Genomic DNA, 18,939 nt, shown 5'->3' on the forward strand with positions numbered 1-18,939 from the left:
CACACTGGATTAGCAGATACTGTACCACTGCTTCTAGCGGATGGGGTGAGGTCCCTGGGAGCATCTAGCACAATGTTTTCAACTGATTAATTCATAACCTTTGTTTTATGTGTGTTTCTGTTCAAAGACACCTTATTTCTTTCATAGATATTACTGATTTCTTACCGTTGAACTCACAGCAGACAGCATTGTAGGTCACACCCGAGTGAAGCTTATCACACTCCCGTCTCATCTCCAGAGGGCACACCGCAGCCTTCTTGCACTTAGGAACACGAGCCCGCGCTGCAGCACTGCGCTTGGGACGGCCTGCTTAAACTGCGAAATCAATAGCAAAAAGTACAAAGATGGGACCAGGTGGCACCGAAGAGACCGTGCAAAGGCCTGTCGTTTCTAGTGTGAGCGCTGGAGCCAGAAGGCCGAGTATAGCCTTGTTCCCCCTGGGCTGGGAACGCGTGCGATGGCAGCTCCCAGTTTCGGTGGTGCGGAGCGTGTGTGTATCTGCAGATAACCACAGAAGCACTGCAGGTATGGATCTCGGGCTTCCAAATGTTAGTGAGTAGGCACATTTGCAAATACAGAATCTGTGAATATTCTGTGAGTACGAAGGATAGACTGTATTTGCATCTTCTCGGGAAACCCTGGACCCCCACCCCCACGAGGCTGAAGGCTGTTGAGGGCAGGACTATGTCATTGATGACCTTGTACCCAATGCCTGGCAATATAGTAGGTGCTCAGTATACAGTTGTGAATGAATGAGTGGACGACTCCAAGGGCTAAAGCCCTAATGGTGTCAGGCATGAAAATAGGAAGGAGGGATCTTTCTGGCTGCGGAACCTGCTTATCCACATGTGTGGGTTGCCTGCTGCCCTCCTTCCTAGGAACCAACTCTCTCCTCTTCCAGAGGCATCCAGATGATGGCCATGGCCATTGCAATTGTGTAGCAAAAAAGTGCAGGGCTGAGGCTGAGTTCTGGTCCCAGTTTTAACTAGCCATGGGGCCTTTTGGCAAGTCGTTTTACCTCTCAGGACTGTAAGGTGGAGGATAACTTTCTCCTCTGGGGTTTTCCTCATGCACACAAACCTTGGGATGCCCACGTGTCCCAGTTGGGACCTTCACCAGAGGCTTTGGGGGCCTCTAGCTCCCCTTCGCTGGTCAGTCCTGGCGCCAGTACCCATCCCTGTTACTCTTCACATTTAACTTAAATCCTGCGTGTTGTAGAATCAGACCACTTCCCCCTCCTGTGGTCCACAGAACTGTTGGCAAGGAGGTCCAAGCAGCATTGTGGTGGGCAAGAGGCGGTTTGCTGAGCGGAAGGGACTGAACCTTGCCGCTTAGAGTTTCGGAGCTTGGGTGCAGCACTGCACCTGGGGTGGCCCCAGCGTCGTCACCTGAAGTGGGTGTTGGGAGGAGATCTAGTCAAGGGCTTAAGACACAGAGTGGGTATGTGAAAATGTACTTCCTACTCTTTTTTTTTTTTTTTTAAAGATTTTATTTATTTGGCAGAGAGAGGGAACATAAGCAGGGGCCGAGGGAGAGGGAGAAGCAGGCTTCCCGCCGAGCAGGGAGCCTGATGTGGGGCTCGATCCCAGGACCCTGGGATCATGACCTGAGCCGAAAGCAGACGCTTAACGACTGAGCCACCCAGGCGCCCCCCTCCTAGTCTTAATATGAAAATAGTTCTCTCTTTGGTGAGCAGAATGTCTGTCCCTCAGTGTCTTGTTGGTACTTCCTTCACAGCTAGGCCTCCCTCCCACGAGTGCTGGGCCACCTGAACCTGTCTAGCAGGTCATCTGCCCAGTACACGGGGGCCGTGCGCTAGGAGGGGAGGCAGCACTGTGTGTTGGGGAAGTGGGCCTCCCCACTGTGACCCTGCCCTTGCCTGGAGGGTGGGTTCTCCTCTCTTCCTCCTTCTGTCTCCCAGCCTCCTCAGTTACAACGAAGCAGCCGGTCTTCTAGGCACCTTGGGGGATGTAAATTGGACCTGATCCTCAAGCATCCCTGGCTGTTGATGGCAAAGAAGACATCAACTTAGGGTTGAGGACAGAGACCTCTGAGGCAGCCCAGTGAGCAGTTCAGGCAGCACATGATAGACACCTGAGGCCTTTGTGGCCCGGGCCAGGAAGCCCTTCCGGGCAGAGGCAGGCCCCAGCTCGAGCTGCGTGCTTTGTGCCTGCTTCCACCGAAGCCGCTCACACTCTGTAGCACTTAGCCTCCTGTGGCCTGTCTAAGGTCTAAGCCTGAGGGCCCGAACCCCTTTCTCCAGAGTTTAGGCCAAGAACAGGTACTCAGATGGTTTTTTAAAAATAGTTTTCTTTTTTTTTTTTTTAATTTCATTTTTATTGAGGTCTATGAAATGAAATGAAATGAAAATTGTATGATATCTTAAGTATGCATTGTGGGGATTTGGTGTGCATACACACTGTGAAAGGATCCCCCTACATCTAGTTAATGAACACGCCTGCCATTTCACATCTTTCTTTTTGGTGAGAACATTTAAGTTCTACTCTCAGCAACTTTCAGTTACACAATACAGTGTTACCAGCTATAGTCCCCGTGTTATACATCAGATCCTCAGGCCTTACTCAGCTTATGGTTGAAAGACCTCCCCCTACTTCTCCCACCCTCAGCAGATATTTGTTAATGCACTGGTGTCAGGAAAGAAGGAGGTCCACCCTAAGCAGGAAAACAGTGTGAGTGAACTCGGGGTCCAGGGGCTGCTGAGGAGACCAAGGGGGCTGAAAGGAAGAGTGGGAATGAGTTTGGGGTCCGCTGTTCCCGATTTCCCCTCCTGTTTTTATTAAGAAATGGGGTCAGGACAGTGAAGGCTTAGAGACATACCCCGACCCCCCAAATCAGGGAGTTTGCACGGGGGTCTGTATCTTGTGCTTGTGCTTCAGTGTGTACAGCACCTTTTGGCACTTGATGGTTGGGCCCAGGCTCCAGAGTCTAGTCCGTGGGAATGACCAAGGTAGTGATGGGAGGGGCCGTTTCATCTCCACTCAAAAATGTGTTGATATGGGAGAGCCACATTCCATCCAACGTAGATGCTCTTGTAACCACAACTGTGTTGGATTGGGCAAAGCACCTGGGGTGCAGAGACATAACTCCACTGGTCTTGGTAACCAAGCCTTGCAGATAAGTCCACCAGCCTGAAGAAGGACTCCTGTTCTTTATACCTCTGAGACTCAATACAGTGGAAGATTAGAATGGGTGCCCTGGAAGGAAATCCTGTTTTTTCTTTCCTCCCAGCTTCTCAGTTAAGGAGTCGTTGGGATGAAGGTGGTGGTTCTTTCCAAGGGCCCCAGGGGAGAAGCATCAGATGCTGAGGCATCACGGGTCATGTCAGGGCCCACAGGTTATGAGGAGCCTGATATACTTGGAACCTTTAGCCTGGATCCCAGAGCTCTTGGAATCTGAGCCGGGAGAGGAGGGGCAGGAGACTCAGGCCCCTTCTGAATTGTGTCTCCCTAACGCTGGATGACAACAGGCAGGTCTTACACACTTTCTGAGTTTCAGTCCATCTGATTTGGGGTCAGGAGCACAGGGAGGAAGTTATAACATGTGTTGACCCTCAACAAGTTAAAAGATTTTGTGATAAAAGGAAATGAGTGGTAGATTTGTTCTTGATGGAGGAAAGGGAATCAGTGGGATAATTGATACTATGTAAAGTAGGATAACATCTGTCTAAATTCCCGGTATTGAGCCAGGAGAGTTGGGGCAGGTGCTAAGAAATAATCGTTTGCTCAGGTAGCTCACAATCCAGTGGGGGAAACAGGTGAACACAGACCAGGCACTATTCTGTGTTGAGTTGCATCTTGGGGATTCTACTGGCCAGCAGGAGAAGGGTGGAGCTTAGTGATCACTGATGGCCATGGAAGGGTCCAGAAGTGGTGGGCTTTGGGAGCAGGAGATGGAAATCCTGAGGATGCAACTCTGGACCAGGCAGGGGATGGGATTAGAGGGGATGAGGTCTGGTTCTGCCACTTTCTCAGGGCAAGTTATTTGCCCTCCCTGAGCCTTGGTTTCTTCATTTTATAACCTGAGGATCATGATTCCCTTCCTGTCCTGGAAGTGTTTTTGAGGAGTTTATTCTCATTATTAAAAAGATCTTAATAAATGCCTTTAAGTTCTAATTCTCCTGAAAATTCCTGAGTAACTGGCATCTGTGGACCCTAGGGTGGAGCTGAGTGTTGTTTGAGCCTGGAGTTTGCATTGGGTGGGCCATCTGGTGGGCTTTTGGGTGGGGCTGGGGGCAGAACCAGAGGCCTCCAAGCCAGGCCCTGGAAACCAAGCCAAGGATTATTTTTATTCCTCTGTTCATGGCACATGGCCCAGGCATAACTGTGCCATCTGTCTTCCCCTCCCGCTCTCGTCCTGGCAGGCCCACGGGGGTCAGCGTGGAGGGTTTGGGGAAGTAGGAGGAGTGCGCATCTTTCTCTGGGCTGGTGTTGGCTTACCCTCCGTTCTGCTAGCTGCAGGGCCTAGGCTGTGTGGGAGGTTTGCCTAGTGAGGGGAGGCAGCTGCCAGGCCTGGGGCCGTGGGCGGTAAGGCTGGGAGAGGCCAGCCACTGAGAGTTATGGCCTGGGGGCAGCAGGGCCACACAGGGCTGGGAGCAACCCTACTTCAGTAGCAAATCCTGAGGCCTGGGGCCTTGTGTGATCCCCTGCTGCTCCTGGGATGGACCCAGTCTTGGGAACACGAAGTACAGGTCCTCAGAGACCTCACTCGTGGGCCAGCGTCTGACATGAATCTCTGGTTCTCCCCAGGTCTGGTGTTCTCCTGGGTTGCCCTGGGCGTGACTTCTACAGGGACCGAAGGTGCTTACTTCAACCAGCCAATCTAGCTCAGCTCGGGTGAAGGAAGGGCCCAGAGACTCTAGTCCTCAGAAGGGTTCATATAGTATCAGGGACATTGGGCCTCCCTCCTTTCTTTCCCTCCTTTCTGGCCTCCATATCACCCTCTGCCTGGCTTGGAGTATTCATCTGTGTTTAGTGCCAGGTCTCAGAATCTAGGCTAAAGCCAGGACATACAAGACCTTAAGTATTAATGTTATTAATTAGTTAACATTAATCAATATTAGGCATTAAGGCTTAAGATATATGTGCCTATTAGGTCCATTTAGAACTTTAGACCTTCCACGTGAGGCGTTATTTATAGACAATGATGGTGACAATTAATATAGCTCTTACTGAGCACTGACTGTGTGTCAGGCCCTGTACTAGTTCACATCTGATCTTGTCGATCAGCATCTGGGACATCTCTCCATGGCAGATCAGTTCTCCAGCCTTCTTTGAACAAAGCCCCAGGTGAAAGTCTGTGTGGTATGTCTAAAGGCTACTTAGGAGAGCTTCCAGAGGAAGTGGAGGGTCTGGGCAGGGAGTGTGAGCCACAGACACTGTAGGACAGAAAGGACCTTAGATCCCGATCTAAGAAATGGACGAATTTGACCATGGTCAGGATTGCTTGTAACACTGGAACCAGAACCAGTCTCCTGACTCCCAGACATCACACTTTCATGTTACAAACCTCCAAAAACTCAAACTCTCTCTCTGGTGTGCCAAAGTCCAGACATTTACTGATATTTTCTTTGGTTTCCTGACACTAAACATGGAACAGTTCATTCTCCCCACAGAGAAATCATTATTTCACAAAGGACACTTAGCAAATATCCACTCATTTGTTCATTCTCTTGTTCCCCAGCATTGTGTAGGGTGCTAAGCACTTAGTAGAGAAAGACAGCCATCCCCACCCTCATGGAATCTGAGGTACGGTGAAGGAGGCCAATCATTCCTGGGGGCTGGGGGCTCAGATATGGAAGCATGGGGATCTGTAGGAGGACAGAGGAGGGTGCCTAATCCAGACTTGAGGTCTGGGTCATCCTCCCAGAGAAAGTGAATTTTGGCTGGACCTTAAAGATGAGTAGGAGTTAGGTGAAAGGATGGGGAGGAAGGCTGCAGGCAGCACTTCCAGGTGTGGAGAATGAGCTTAGCATGTCGGAGGTATCATTTGGATAATGGAGTTTGGGGGTTGGGAGTACAAAGAAGGGAGTATAGAGGATGGTGCAGATGCATGGAAGGTATGGCAGGAGAGCAGGAATCAGCTGATGAAGGGCCTTATAAAATCCTATTATGGGGCACGTCATTTTATCTAAGGTCATGGGAAAGCCATTGAAAGATTTTAAGTAGAGGAATCACATGATCACATTTGTATTGAAGAAAACTCATTGTGGCTGCTGAAAGATCATGCAGTCTACATGGGGTTGGCACAGTCACCCGGGTGAGCACTAGCACAAGCTTGGATTAGGGCTCTGAGATAGAAGGAGATGTGGTTTCAAGGAGACTTTCAGGAGATAGGATGTGGTTGTTAGTTATTTATGGGAGATAAGAGGGAAAAGTCAGAATATACTCTTAGGTTTCTGGCCTCTGGGCGGTTGGTGGTGTCATTTCAGGACTCAGTGGCCAGCTGAAAATTTGATTTTGGACATGCTGAATTTGAGGAGCTTTGGAGAAGTCTGATTGGAGCTGCCTGGTAAGCAGTTGCCATACGTAGCTAAACTCAGGAAGGACATACAGATTTGGGAATCAAAAATATGCAGTGGGAGCGTAAGCCATGGGTGGGGATCCCCCAGGAGTTATGTATGGGGGTTTAAAAGGGGAGGTCAGGACAGAGCCCTGAAGAAAACACTTAAAGAAGGCCAAAGAGAAGAAAGGAAGAGTGAAGACAATGAATTAAGACAACTTGAGAATGGTCTTTGTTCTTCCTCATATTTTGAAAATCAGCTTGTTAAGTTCTGTGGAAGACCTTGTGGGATTTTTAATCATAATTTCATTGAATTTATGATTTTTTTGTAGAGATTCAACATCTTTATGATATTTTCCCATCCATGAACACAATTTTCTCTCCTTTTATTTAGATATTTTATGTCTTTCAAAACAGTTAACAGTTTTCTTTGTAAAGGCCTCATTTATTGTTAATCAACAGGTAAATTATGACTTTGGTTTCTAAATGCGATATTTTTAAAAATTGTATTGTCTGATACCTTATTTCTGGTATAAGAGAATGTAATTGTAATTTGTCAAATCCTTTCAGTCTTCTATCATAATTCCTAACAATGACAGTTTACTTCTTTTCTTCCATTCTTCACATCTTTTTTTTATCCTACTGTGTTGGCTAGGACTGTGTTAGTTAAGTTCTTGGCAGAACCAGACTTTACAGTGTGAGTATAAATGTTGAAAGTGGGCATTCTTTATCTTATTTCTGACTTTAAAGGTAATGCTTCTAGTGTTTAATCAGTAAGAGTTGTGCAGGTGAAAGTTCTGGTCACCAATTCCAACGTGGGTGTGAGAGTGGGGTTGGGGTGTGGGGTGAAGGATGTTCTCACACCAACCAATGAGTCTCCAGGACCAGCCCGGTGTCCTACAACTCAGTTCACTTCTGACAGTGTCTACCTGGAGGTAGTCATATCCCACAGGTTAAGGGCTTAGTCCTACAAGACTGTCCGCCAACCCCAGACACCAGTGGCAAGATTGGAGGTTCCAATGTCCCCTCCTTGGGTTCAATTGATTTGCTAGAGTGGCTCATAGAATTCAGAGAAACACTTTACTTACTAGATTACTGGTTGATTATGAAAAGATATAACTCAGAAATAGCCAGAAGGAAGAGATGCATAGGGCAGGGTTGGGGGAAGGGCGTGGAACTTCTGTGACCTCAGCAAGTATGTACCAGTCGTTCCAAATCTCCATGTGTTCACCAGCTCACCAGCTCTCTGAACCCTCTCCTTTTGGGTTTTTATGGAGGCTTCATTACATAAGCACAATTGATTAAATCACTGGCTATTGGCAATTAATTTAACCTCTAGTCCCTCTCCCTTCCCTGGATTTTTTGGGAGGGGAGCTGGTGGGGTGGGACTGAAGGTTCCAACCCTCTAATTACATGGTTGGTTCTCCTGGCCACCAGCCCTCATCCTTAGCTGTATTCCAAAAGTCACCACATTCACATAAGACACCTTTATCGCTCTCATCACTTGGCAATTCCAAGGGTTTTAGGAGCTCTGTGCTAGAAACCAGGGCAAAGACCAAATACACATTTCTTATAAATCATAACATCACAGTGGGTTTGGGAAGATATCTTCTGTCACATTAAGAAAGTTTGTTTTTTAGAGTTTGCTAAGCATTTTTGTTGTGACTGGGTCTTGAGTTTTATCAAATGCATCTTCCGATATTATAGTTCAGAAACATGGTTTTCCTTGCATGTGCATGCATGCACGAGTGGGTATTGCATGACCAGACTTAGTCATGATCATTGTTGTTATTGTTTTTATAGAGTTAATATTGTTTAGATTCACTTTTATTTTTATCACCACGTTGTTCACCTCTCTTCACGTGTGTAATGCCTTCTATTCCTAGAAGTTCCTTTTACAAAAATCCCTCCTGTCCTGTTTTTTTTTTTTTCTTTTTTAGTGAGGGTGTGTTAGTAGTAAATTCTCTCCATCTTCATCTGAAAATGCCTTTATTTAATGTTCACTCTTGAGTGATATTTTGGTTGGGCTTTTAATTTTAGGTTAACAGTTATTTTTCTCTCAACAGTTTGGAGACATAACCTTGGGTCTTCTAGTGCTACTGTTAGAAGTCCACTGTCCGTATATACAGTTAATGTCATAGTCCTTCCTTTGTAGGTAATTTGTCTTTTTTTTTTACTCTTGATGCTTTTAAGATCTATTCTTTGTTTTTGGTATTCTGAAATGTCCTTACAGTGTGTGTTGATTTTATTTGAATTTTTCCTCGTTAGGATTCAGTATGGTTCCTTAATTGGGGGATTCATGTATTTCATTATTTCTGGAAAATTTCCTTGCCATTATCTTTTCAAATGTTGTTCTACTTCATTTTCTGTATTCTGTCCTTCAGGAATGCTAATTGGAGGTATGTTGAACTGCCTTATTTTGTTCTCCTTGCTCTTTATCATTTAAAAAAAAAAATACATTTCTGAGTAATATCTTCAGATCTGTCCTCCAGGTTGTTAATTCTTTCTTTAGCTGTGTCTAATATGCTGTTAATCTCAGTGAAACCGTTGGGTTTTAACTCCAGTGACTAAAATGTTCATTTCTAAATGTCCTGTTTGGTTCTTTTTCCAGTCTGCTTTGTGTTTTTTGATAGTGTCTAACTAATTCTTTCTAATGTTTCCAATTCTTTGTTTAAGTTAATAATTATTTTAAATACCATTCTGTAATAGTTTTTATCTGATAGTTCAGTTATCTCTAGTTCTTGGGGCTCTAATCCTATTGAATCTTGATCACGGTAGATTGTTTCCTCTTATATGTTGCAACTTTGGATTTTGAGATCTTTTTTTAGCAAGGCTTTATCTTTAGGAATTCTCTGCAATATGGGTTAAGACTGTCTTTCAGAGATTTTTCAGCCATGGACCACTATTTATTTTTATGAATTGGCTGCGAATTCCTGAGTAATGTAAAATTCAAATTTCAAATCCACTTAAGATCAAGGCAGGCCTTCGGTTACAAATATTTAGGAAAGACAGTTCTCTTCTCTTCTCCTTTTTCTTTTCTTTTCTTTTCTTTTGTTTCTTTTTTACCTAGGACTTAGGCCAAGACAAATAATCTTCCTGGTCATATTTTGTCAGTATTCTTCCTTTTATCTGAGGATTGAGGTATGGTTCCAAGTTCCAACCTCCCTGTATCTGTCAGGTCTAAGCTGTCATCTGAGTGGTCATTAAAACTCATTGGCTTCATTACTAAGATCAACTTCCCCGCCTTGCCTCCCAGGGCTATTGTAGTAACGGCTCATTTACTTATTCCTTTAACTTAGAGTTCTTTCATTTTGGGCCTCTAGATGTTTACTTTCTTCTGAAGACAGCTGTACATTTAAAAGTATTATATTTGTTACATTTTATTTATCATTTCTAAATTTCTTTTAGAGAGTGAGAATTTTCAAGTCATCTACTTTACTGCCATTAAAGTTAAAGGTTGTTTTTTTTTAAGATTTTATTTATTTTAGAGAGAGAGAGATAGCAATAGTTCTCACCTCCAGGATGCTCTAAGACTTTCCCAGAGCATTCCTCACTTTCTTTTCCTTCTCCATACATGAAGCCCCACATATCCCACAGTTCCTCACAAAGAGGTGGGTACGAGGGTGAGTATGGTCAACGTCCACAGTGAAGGAAAAGGAGGAGCTGAGTGAGGGGTGGGGGGGTACAACCTAGGAGGGACTAGAAGTTCCAAGGAACTTGGCCAAGCTGCAGGCACTTAGACTCCCAGCCCTGTGTTTGGGCTAGTGGCAAAGGGCAGGGTTGTGTTGTCAGCTTCTGGAGACACCAGCAAATCAACCGTGCTATAGCCCCAATATGTGACAGTCTTCCAGGGCCAAAATCTTCCTTTGAAAAGAGCCCAAGCTGAGGATGGAATAGGAGAATGATGAACTGTGTTTTATTTTGTATCCCTTTTTTTTTTTAATATAAAATTTTAATTGTAGTAAAAAACATAAGATTTATCATCTTAACCATTTTTGAGTATATTAGTTTGGTACTGTTAAAAGTTATATTCATGTTGCTGTGCAACAGATCTCCAGAAATTTTTCATCTTGCAAAATTGAAACTGTATACTGATTAAACAACAACTCCCCACTTCCTCCTCCCCCCAGCCCCTGGGAACCAGCATTTTACTTTCTGTCTATGATTTTGACTACTTTAGATACCTCTTATATAAGTGGAATCATACAGCATTTGTCTTTCTGTGGTTGGCTTTTTTCACTCAGCATAATGTCCACAAGGTTCATCCACACTGTAAGGCTGTTCTTCTTTTTTAAGGCTGAATAATATTCCCTCTTGTGTATATACCACATTTGGTTTATCCATTCATCTGTCCATGGACACTTGGTCTGCTTCCACCTCTTGGTTATTGTTAATAAGGCAGCTATGAACATGGGTGTACAAATATCTCTTCAGGACCCTGCTTTCAGTTTTTTTGGATATATACCCAGAAGTGGAATTGTTGGATCATATGGTAGTTTTCTGTTTAATTCTTTGAGGAAACTTCCGACTGTTTTCTGTAGTGGTTACTATTTTACATTTCTACCAACAGTGCACAATAATTTACATCCTTTTTGCCCCTTGTTGATTTGATGTCAGAACATCTGTTAGTCCTTGGTCCCCCCGTCTCCTACTTCTCAGCCCTGTCTTGGATTCTTAGAGCTATGCTCAGAGAATGCCTAGGCCATTGTGCTCATTTGACAGGGTGGGAAGCTGGGGTCTACAGAGGGGAAATGACCTGCCCTAGATTCCAGGCCTCCTGATCCTCCCAGACCTTTCACGTCACTCTTTATCCTCTGGGTCCCTGGCCTGACACCACCTGTGCTATGGATGGCCAAGCAAGGAAGAGCAACTGATTCTAGGGCTTGGCATTCCCCGGGACGCCCTGGCCCACGGCCACATAGTTCTTCCTCCAATGCTGTGGTTTCTGCCCAAACAGGTCCAACGGGCGCTCCTCCAAGCGGAGCCTTGGAGGGCAAGGCCGGCACCATTACCTCCAACGAGTGGAGCCCTCCTAACTCCCCTGAGGGGAGCAACGTCTCTGGGGGCAGTCAGGCGTTGGACAAGCCCATTGACAATGACGCGGAGGGTGTGTGGAGTCCGGACATTGAGCAGAGCTTCCAGGAGGCCCTGGCCATCTACCCGCCTTGTGGCCGGCGCAAGATCATCCTGTCAGATGAGGGCAAGATGTACGGTAAGGACCCTGTTGGGGTGGGGTGGCAGGTCCCTGCCCTCATGGTTCAGTTCTGGAAATAAGGCCCAGGCATGGGGGGGGCACAGCACCCTTGGGGTTCTCCAAGTAACGGAAGGGGGAATGACCACTGAGGCATTTATCGGGTGGATGCTGCTTCCTTCTGTCCTGGGTTCCCAAGGGATGGGAAGGCATGTGAGGAGAAGCCTTTGAGAGGGTGAGAAGCTGTGGTAGTAGAAGACTTGGGAAAGGGAAGAACACCCCCCATCCCCCGAGAGCAGACTGGGAGAGTCCCATAAGCTGCCCTCCAGGCAAATGCCTCATCAGTTCCCTGCTCCCCACCCTTGGCTGTGAAGGGAGGTTAGGGAGGTGGTTACTGGCCTCATTCCCCTCATTTGCGCACACACTCAGTCGTGAGCCAGGCCTAGGTGGGGAAGCTCTGGCCCTGCTCACAATATGGTGGGGGTAGGGGAGGTGAACACACGTAGAACGTGCTACAGGGCAGGTGTGGAGTGTCCCAGGAGAGAGTCCAGCAGAGTTCTGTAGACCTTCACTCAGGAAAGGTCCCCTCCAGCTCAGAGCCATCTGGAAAGGCTTGATCTTTGGGAGTGGCTGAGAATGGGGGAACATACAGAGATACTGTATGTCCAGTAGCCATGTGGGAAGAACAAAGCTGTCTGCCCGGGGCTGTGCTGACCTTTGGATGGAAGAGAGGGTATGTGGGAAAAGTGGAACAAAACCAAAAACTGAATAGCTATTGGAAAGCCCCGGTCAGTCTTCCATTCCCGGGAACCCCCAGCTTGAAACACCGGGCTTGGGCAGGTACCGGGAGGGTTTCTGGAACTGGCGGGCGCTCCTGACAACAGAGGGCCCTGCCCTGGCTCCCAACAAGATGGCTCCAGGCCATGTGCCCACCCCCAGGGGTTTCCATTCGGGTTCTCTCTCCCCCATGCAGTGCTGGTTCCCACTCAGCTCCCCAAGACAGAGACCTTGTCAACTGTCTACAGGGCGCTGTGTGAGGGGCTCATGGGGGCTGGCCGTATTCGTCTCCGAGGGCTCCTGTAGGAAATGACCACCAGTGGTGGCTTCACACGGCAGCAGTGTATTTTCTCACAGCTGAGAAGTCTGGAGTCAAGGTGTCTTTAAGGTTGGTGTCTTTTGGGGGCTCTGAGGGAGGATCTGTTTCAGTCTCTCTCTTAGCTTCTGGTGGTTGCTCGCAAGCCGGGGCCTTCCTTGGCTTGTAGCTGCATCACTCCAATCTGTGACTCTCTTGTCACTCTGTTGTCACATGGCCATCTTCCCTATGTGTCCTCTCCTGTTCTTATAAGGATACTAGTCACACCTAATCCAGTGTGACCTCATCTTAGTACAACTGTAAAGATCCTATTTCCAAATAAGGACACATTCTGAGGTTCTGGGTGGACAGGAGTTCTGGGTGGACACTCTTCAACTTAGTTCAGCTAGATGGAGCACATGTCCAATTTGTTACCACAGCCCCTGGCACTCATCCTTTACCTGCAGCCTTCCCTACAAGGCCACAGTGATTCCTCTCATTCTTTTACTTGTTGGGGGAGCAAGGTCTGTGCTAGTTGGACCCTGGGTCTCATCCTCAGGCACCGGTTATAACTGTGCATCTCTCCTCACCAGCCCCATGGCTGTGGCTTTGCTGGGTCCGCACAGAGTCTCTCTGATTTCTGTGGGCCTCCGTGCCCTGGGTCGGCCCCCTATACTGCTATTGCTCTAACCATTTCCTGCTCTGGTGTTTGCTTCTTACTTCTGGCCCCTATGGAAGCTTCGTGGAAGAGACTGCTGACATGTCTGGAGCACCAGGTGTGGGATCAAGTGCTTTACACAGGTTATTCCCATGGAGCTGGAGAGGAATGGAGAACTGGTATCTTTGGTTCTTTCTACTACTTTGGTGGAGAGTGGGATGGGTGTTGATGCAGAGCTGAGGTGTGAAGGTGAGAAGGGGTGGGAGCGCAGGACAAACCTTGAGAGCTGTCCAGGTCTCTTGTTGGGAAGCCACGATGTGTCTTCAGGATACTGAAGGATACTTGGCAGGATATATCTTTGTGCTTGAAGGAAAAAATTTTCTGGCAAACACATGTGGCCAAGAGGCATTCAGCAGAAGGAGAGAGCTGAGGGTGCTGCAGGTATCTGGTGGGGGGGGGCGGAGATGGCAGAACGTGGCAGAATCAGCAGACATTTATTGGAGTGCCACTGTGGACCGGACTTTGAATGCTGAGATGTCTCTTTTTGTGAGTGTGTGATAAAATACACAGTACATAAAATTTACCCTTTTCACCATTTTTAAGTGTACAGTTTGGGGGCATAAAGGACTGTTCACGCTGTGGTGCAGCCACCAGCACCATCCTTCTCCAGAACTTCTTCATCTTCCTGAGGCTCCATACCCACTCGGCACTGACTCCTGTTGCCTCCTTCTCCTGGCCCCTGACCACCACCACTCTGCTTTCTGTCTCTGTGGACGTGACTACTCTAGGGACCTCATACAAGTGACATCAGACTGTCCGCCCTGTTGTGACGGCCTCAGTTCACTTAGCATCATGTCCTCAAGGGTCCTCCATGTTGTAGCCCAAGTCAGAACTTCCTTTTGCAGCCTGAATAACATTCCATGGTATGGTTAGACCACGTTTTGTTTATCCATTCGCCTGGCGGTAGACATTTGGTGGGGGATGCGTAGTTTTATGTAGTTGTTATGGGTAGATATTTCTCTCCCCACTTCACATGTAAAGGAATTGGGTGAAGAGACTTTGTTGTCGGTCAGCAGACGATTGTGACTGAGTCCGTTTGGGCAGTGTAAGCCTGCGGACCTCTGGCAGGCCTTGGAGTGGACTTCTGTTTGGGCCAAGGGGAGCTGTTGAGTGGTGGGGGGAAGCAGGATGAAAACGGTGTTTGGCAAACTGTCCTGGCCATGTTGTTGTCCCGTTTGTGGCTCTCCTCCTGCGCAGAGAGACAGGGAGGGGTATGGGGGGGGATCACACAGGGGTGGACCTGGCAGGCGAGAATTCTACCACTGAACCACCAATGCTGACGTCAGGGGTGGACCTGGGAGGAAGAGAGGGGAGGGGGGCCGGGGCCAGGAGCCTCTTAATTATGCCGAGGAAGACAGGAGCGGTCAGTGGCCTCTGACATCCTTATTTCTTGGATCTTTTCAAGGGAGGAGGGAGGAATTGTAACCGCTGGTTGCAGATGCAGAGATAGAAGCTCAGAGAAGCCAAGAGTTTCTCCCAGAGTCTCTCAGGTAGTTAGTGGGAGAGTGAAGGCTAGAAGCAGTTCCCCTGCCCCCAAGCACAGTGCTCCCCCATCACCCTGAATGGCCTTTGTGGAGCCTGCTGCCCCGCCTGCACCTCTCCTCCCTGCCCCTGTCTCCTGCTTGGCCCGGGCTCCAGGTGGGTCAGGCACAGGGCAGGGGCACTGGAGGCTGCTCCCCAGTGTCTGATGACTCACCCAGCCCCCACAGCACCTGTCCTCCGTGAGTACAGATCCTGCTGGGGTCCAGACGCTGGCTTATCCCCATCTCTTCTTACCAGGCGTGGGGGCTGAGCCAGGGCAGGACCGCTCATGGAGTTGGTGAAGGGGCCCTCGGCAGGGGCTGCCGTCCAGCTGGGAGGTATATATAGCTCTGAGCTCAGCCCCGTGTGTGGGATGGGACCCTGGGAGGTGGAGGAAGAGGGACAAGCTGCCAAGCTGACTCAGATCTCGTCTCGCTCCGGCTCCTCTCCTCCATCTTCTCATCTTCCCTTGGGGGACCCACCCTTGCCATCCTCCAGTGCCCCGGCCCCATCCTGGGCCCCTGAGAGCCCAGTCTGCACACACCCCACTTCCTGCGGTCAGAGGCCATCGGTTGTTTTCCAGGTGGGCTGGCCCAGTGAGACACAGGGCGGGAGCTGAGAACAAGCAGGCAAGAAGAGGCCTCAGACAGGGAGAAGAGCAGGCTGATTTAGGGTGCCCCGAGGAGGGGGAGTCTAGACCTGGAGACTCTTGAGGACAGAGATTCGGCCCGCTCCCAGCTCTGGCCCCAGCACAGCCAGAGTGGGGCACTGTGAGGAAGGCCAGGCAGACATGAAGATAACATGCCAAGCTACAGGGCAGATTAGCGCCTGTTATTTCTGAGCTGAGCCTCCCACACTTGTGGACGGGCTCCCGGGGCCGGGGCTGCTAGCCGGCTTCTGCTCACGGCTGCCTTCATTTTTTTGCCCCGTCACTCTGTGACCCTCGCCCTGGCACTGCCACACTGGTCACTCTGACCTCCTTTGGCCAGCCTGGCCTCTGGCCCTGTGGGCAGGTGGTGGGGAGGTGAGCGTGGGGCAACTTCTCACCCCCATCTGCCTGCACACTCTGTCTTTCCCTCCCCTCACAGCTCCGTCTTGCCTTCTCTGTTCTGTCTGCAAGAGGGCTAGCTGGCTCTGTCTTCCTGTGCATCCATTCTTTCCTGCCCGCCATGCTCTTGAATCTCCCAGCTCTCCTGGTCTCTCTCCCCTCTCTCTGCTTCTCCTCTCCTTGCTTCCTCTGTTGTCTCCCTGGGTGCCTTGTGGCCCAGGCTTCTCGTTCCCACTAGCAATCTGGCAGCTCTTAAGCAAGCAAGGTCTCACTGTCCTGAGCCAGGCTGGGGCTGAGGGCTGTGGCCTCTGTTCTCCACGACTTCACGGGGCAGCAGAGGGACAGGAGAAACAACTTTAGAAAGTAAACTCATGACTTATGTTATATAGTGTCACCCAGAGGGCTAGGTTATCTTGGAAGTTTTCTGGAAGGAAGTGGAGCGTGAGCAGGGTAGAGGAGGGAGGTGCTCAGGGAAGGGGAAGAGAGTGAGCACTAGCCCAGAGGTGTGACTCTGTGTGGTGGTTTTGGTGGGTGATCTGGGCAGGTGCTGTGATGACGACTGTCAGAGCTGAAGGGACCCTGTTTTGGATGAGTCACGCAGCTCAGGAGAGGCAGAGTGGGGACTGGGCCCAGGTCACTGAGATGATGGGACAGCAGTCAGCAGCCTCATCTGAGCTTCTGCCCCCTGCCTCTGCCATGTTCCTTGGATCCTCCACTGCACTTTGCTCTGTTGCCCTGTGGTTTCTGGATCCTGCCATGTCCCCCGTCTGGCTTACAACACTGACTTCATACTTCTGGAGGCCTGACGATGTGACCCTCAGTTCAAACTTGCTCTGTGCTAGGGGCTGGTGTGGCCTTGGGCTGGTGGTCTAACCTTTCTCAGCTTCAGTTCCTCATTTGAAGCACTGGGGAGCAATGATAATAATGCCACCTTTGTTTGGTTTTGGTTACATTCATTTATTCATTGTGGGAAGGTAGACATCACATACAGTTTACCATTTTAACCCTTTGAAGTTGCAGTTCAGTGGCATTAAATTCATTCATCTTGTGGCACTGCCATCACTACCATCCATCTCCAGAACATTCTCATGCATCCCAAACTGAAACTCTGTAACCATTAAACACTAACTCCCCATCCACTCCCCTGTCCCCCAGCCCCTGGGAAGCTCTCTTCTGTGTTCTGTCTGTACGAATTTACCTATTCTTGGCACCTCATGGAGGTAGAATCAGTCATACAATATTTGTCTTAGCACAAGGTCCTCAAGGTTCACCCATGTTGTGGCCTGTGTCAGGGATCCGTTACTTTTTATAGCTGAATACTATCCCTTTGCACAGATACACCACATTTTATGTATCCATTTAGGTCTTGGTGAACACTTGGTTGTTTCCCCCTCTCCCCTGCTGTGACTGGTGCTGCTATGAACATGGGTGGACAGGTATCTGAGTCCCTCCTTTCAATTCTTTTGGGTATATACCTAGAGATGGAATTACTGGATCATAGGGTAATTGTGCTTAACTTTTTGAGGAAGCGTCAAACCGTCTTCCAGGGGCTGTTCCATTTTACGTTCTACCAACAATGCACAACGGTTCCAGTGTCTTCATGTCTTTGCCAACACTTGTTATTTTTTTTGTGGTTTTTTTTTTTTTTTGAATAGTTATCCTTGTGGGTGTGAAGTGGTATCTTGTGGTTCTGATTTGCATTTCCCTAATGATTAGTAACGTTGAACATCTTTTCCATGTGCTCTTTGGAAGAAGACCTCACCTTTCAGTGTTGCCACAGGCATGAGAGCACATGGAGGTGCTCAGTGAGCAGCAGTGGGATGTGGAGCCGAATGGGACATGTCCTCTGTCCTCAAGAGCTCCAATTTTAGTGAGAGAGGAAGACAGGAGCTCCAGTGACATTTATTTATTTATTTATTTATTTATTTATTTATTTATTTATTTATTTAAAGATTTTATTTATTTGACAGAGAGACACAGTGAGAGAGGGAACACAAGCAGGGGGAGTGGGAGAGGGAGAAGCAGGCTTCCCGTGGAGCAGGGAGCCCGATGCGGGGCTCGATCCCAGGACCCTGGGATCATGACCTGAGCCGAAGGCAGACGCTTAACGACTGAGCCACCTGGGTGCCCCTCCAGTGACTTTTAGCCAAAGACTTCGAGAAAGGCACAGATCCCTGTGCACCAGGATTTGGAGGTGGGAGTGGGCACACCCACTTGGGTGGGGATCAGAGACCGCTCCTTGGGGTGGTGGCCTTGAAGGCGGGGTCAGATTTCGCCAGAAGCCTCAGAGCCCTGCAGGGACAATGGTGGTACTAGCTCAGATGTCAGGCTTAATCACTGCCTTCTCAGGCTGCAGGCAGAAGTTTCTTGTCCACAAATAGCCTCTTCCTCCCACTGCAGATGTTTATAGCTTTAGCTGGTCCCTGGACAGAGAGGCCCCCAGGCCATCGGGATTAGGGCTGGTCGTGGAGGATGGCTGGCTTCCTCCCCGGGGTCTCAACCTGCCAGGGTGAACTAGAGAGCTAGTCAGAAGGGCTCACTCCCGTGAGAGGCCTCTGGTGAGCCAAAACCCAGCACGTGCAGGTCCGTCTCCTCTTGGGGGGGGGGGTGGGGCTCTGCCCACAGGTTCTCAGCTTTTTTTACTTTTCAAAACTAATAGCCTTCATTATAACAGGGCCTTATGAACATAGCAGTAGCAGCAGACTTTGCTGACCTTCTGCCAGGTGGTAGGTGCTTTACTTCCTTGATGCCATTTAGTATACTTATGGCCCTGGGGAGGGCTGGTGCAGAGAGGGGAGGCAATACAGACGGAATGAGATGCAGAAATGGCCTGTCGCAGACAGGCTTGTGCAGATGGGCTAACGATGTCA

General features: G+C 48.7%; 1 protein-coding gene across 8 annotated transcripts in view; it reads left to right on the top strand.

Annotated features, from left to right (window-relative positions):
• TEAD4 (TEA domain transcription factor 4) overlaps positions 1-18,939 on the top strand; it is a 67,178-nt gene that overhangs the window by 14,571 nt on the left and 33,668 nt on the right. For 4 of the 8 annotated variants that reach the window (XR_013449057.1, XM_078075480.1, XM_078075481.1 and 1 more), the window contains exon 2: positions 11,477-11,731. Coding sequence is in view for 4 of the 8 variants with exons in the window: in XM_078075480.1 (XP_077931606.1) it covers positions 11,477-11,731 (255 nt within the window). In the remaining 4 variants the exon portion in view is untranslated. Of the gene's footprint in view, positions 1-9; positions 526-11,476; positions 11,732-12,735; positions 12,876-18,939 lie in introns of those variants that run through there. The other 4 variants (XM_078075484.1, XM_078075486.1, XM_078075483.1 and 1 more) reach the window with 3 other exon arrangements.

The sequence above is a fragment of the Halichoerus grypus genome, chromosome 6 (assembly GCF_964656455.1).
Source record: "Halichoerus grypus chromosome 6, mHalGry1.hap1.1, whole genome shotgun sequence".
NCBI classification, from domain to species: domain Eukaryota; kingdom Metazoa; phylum Chordata; class Mammalia; order Carnivora; family Phocidae; genus Halichoerus; species Halichoerus grypus.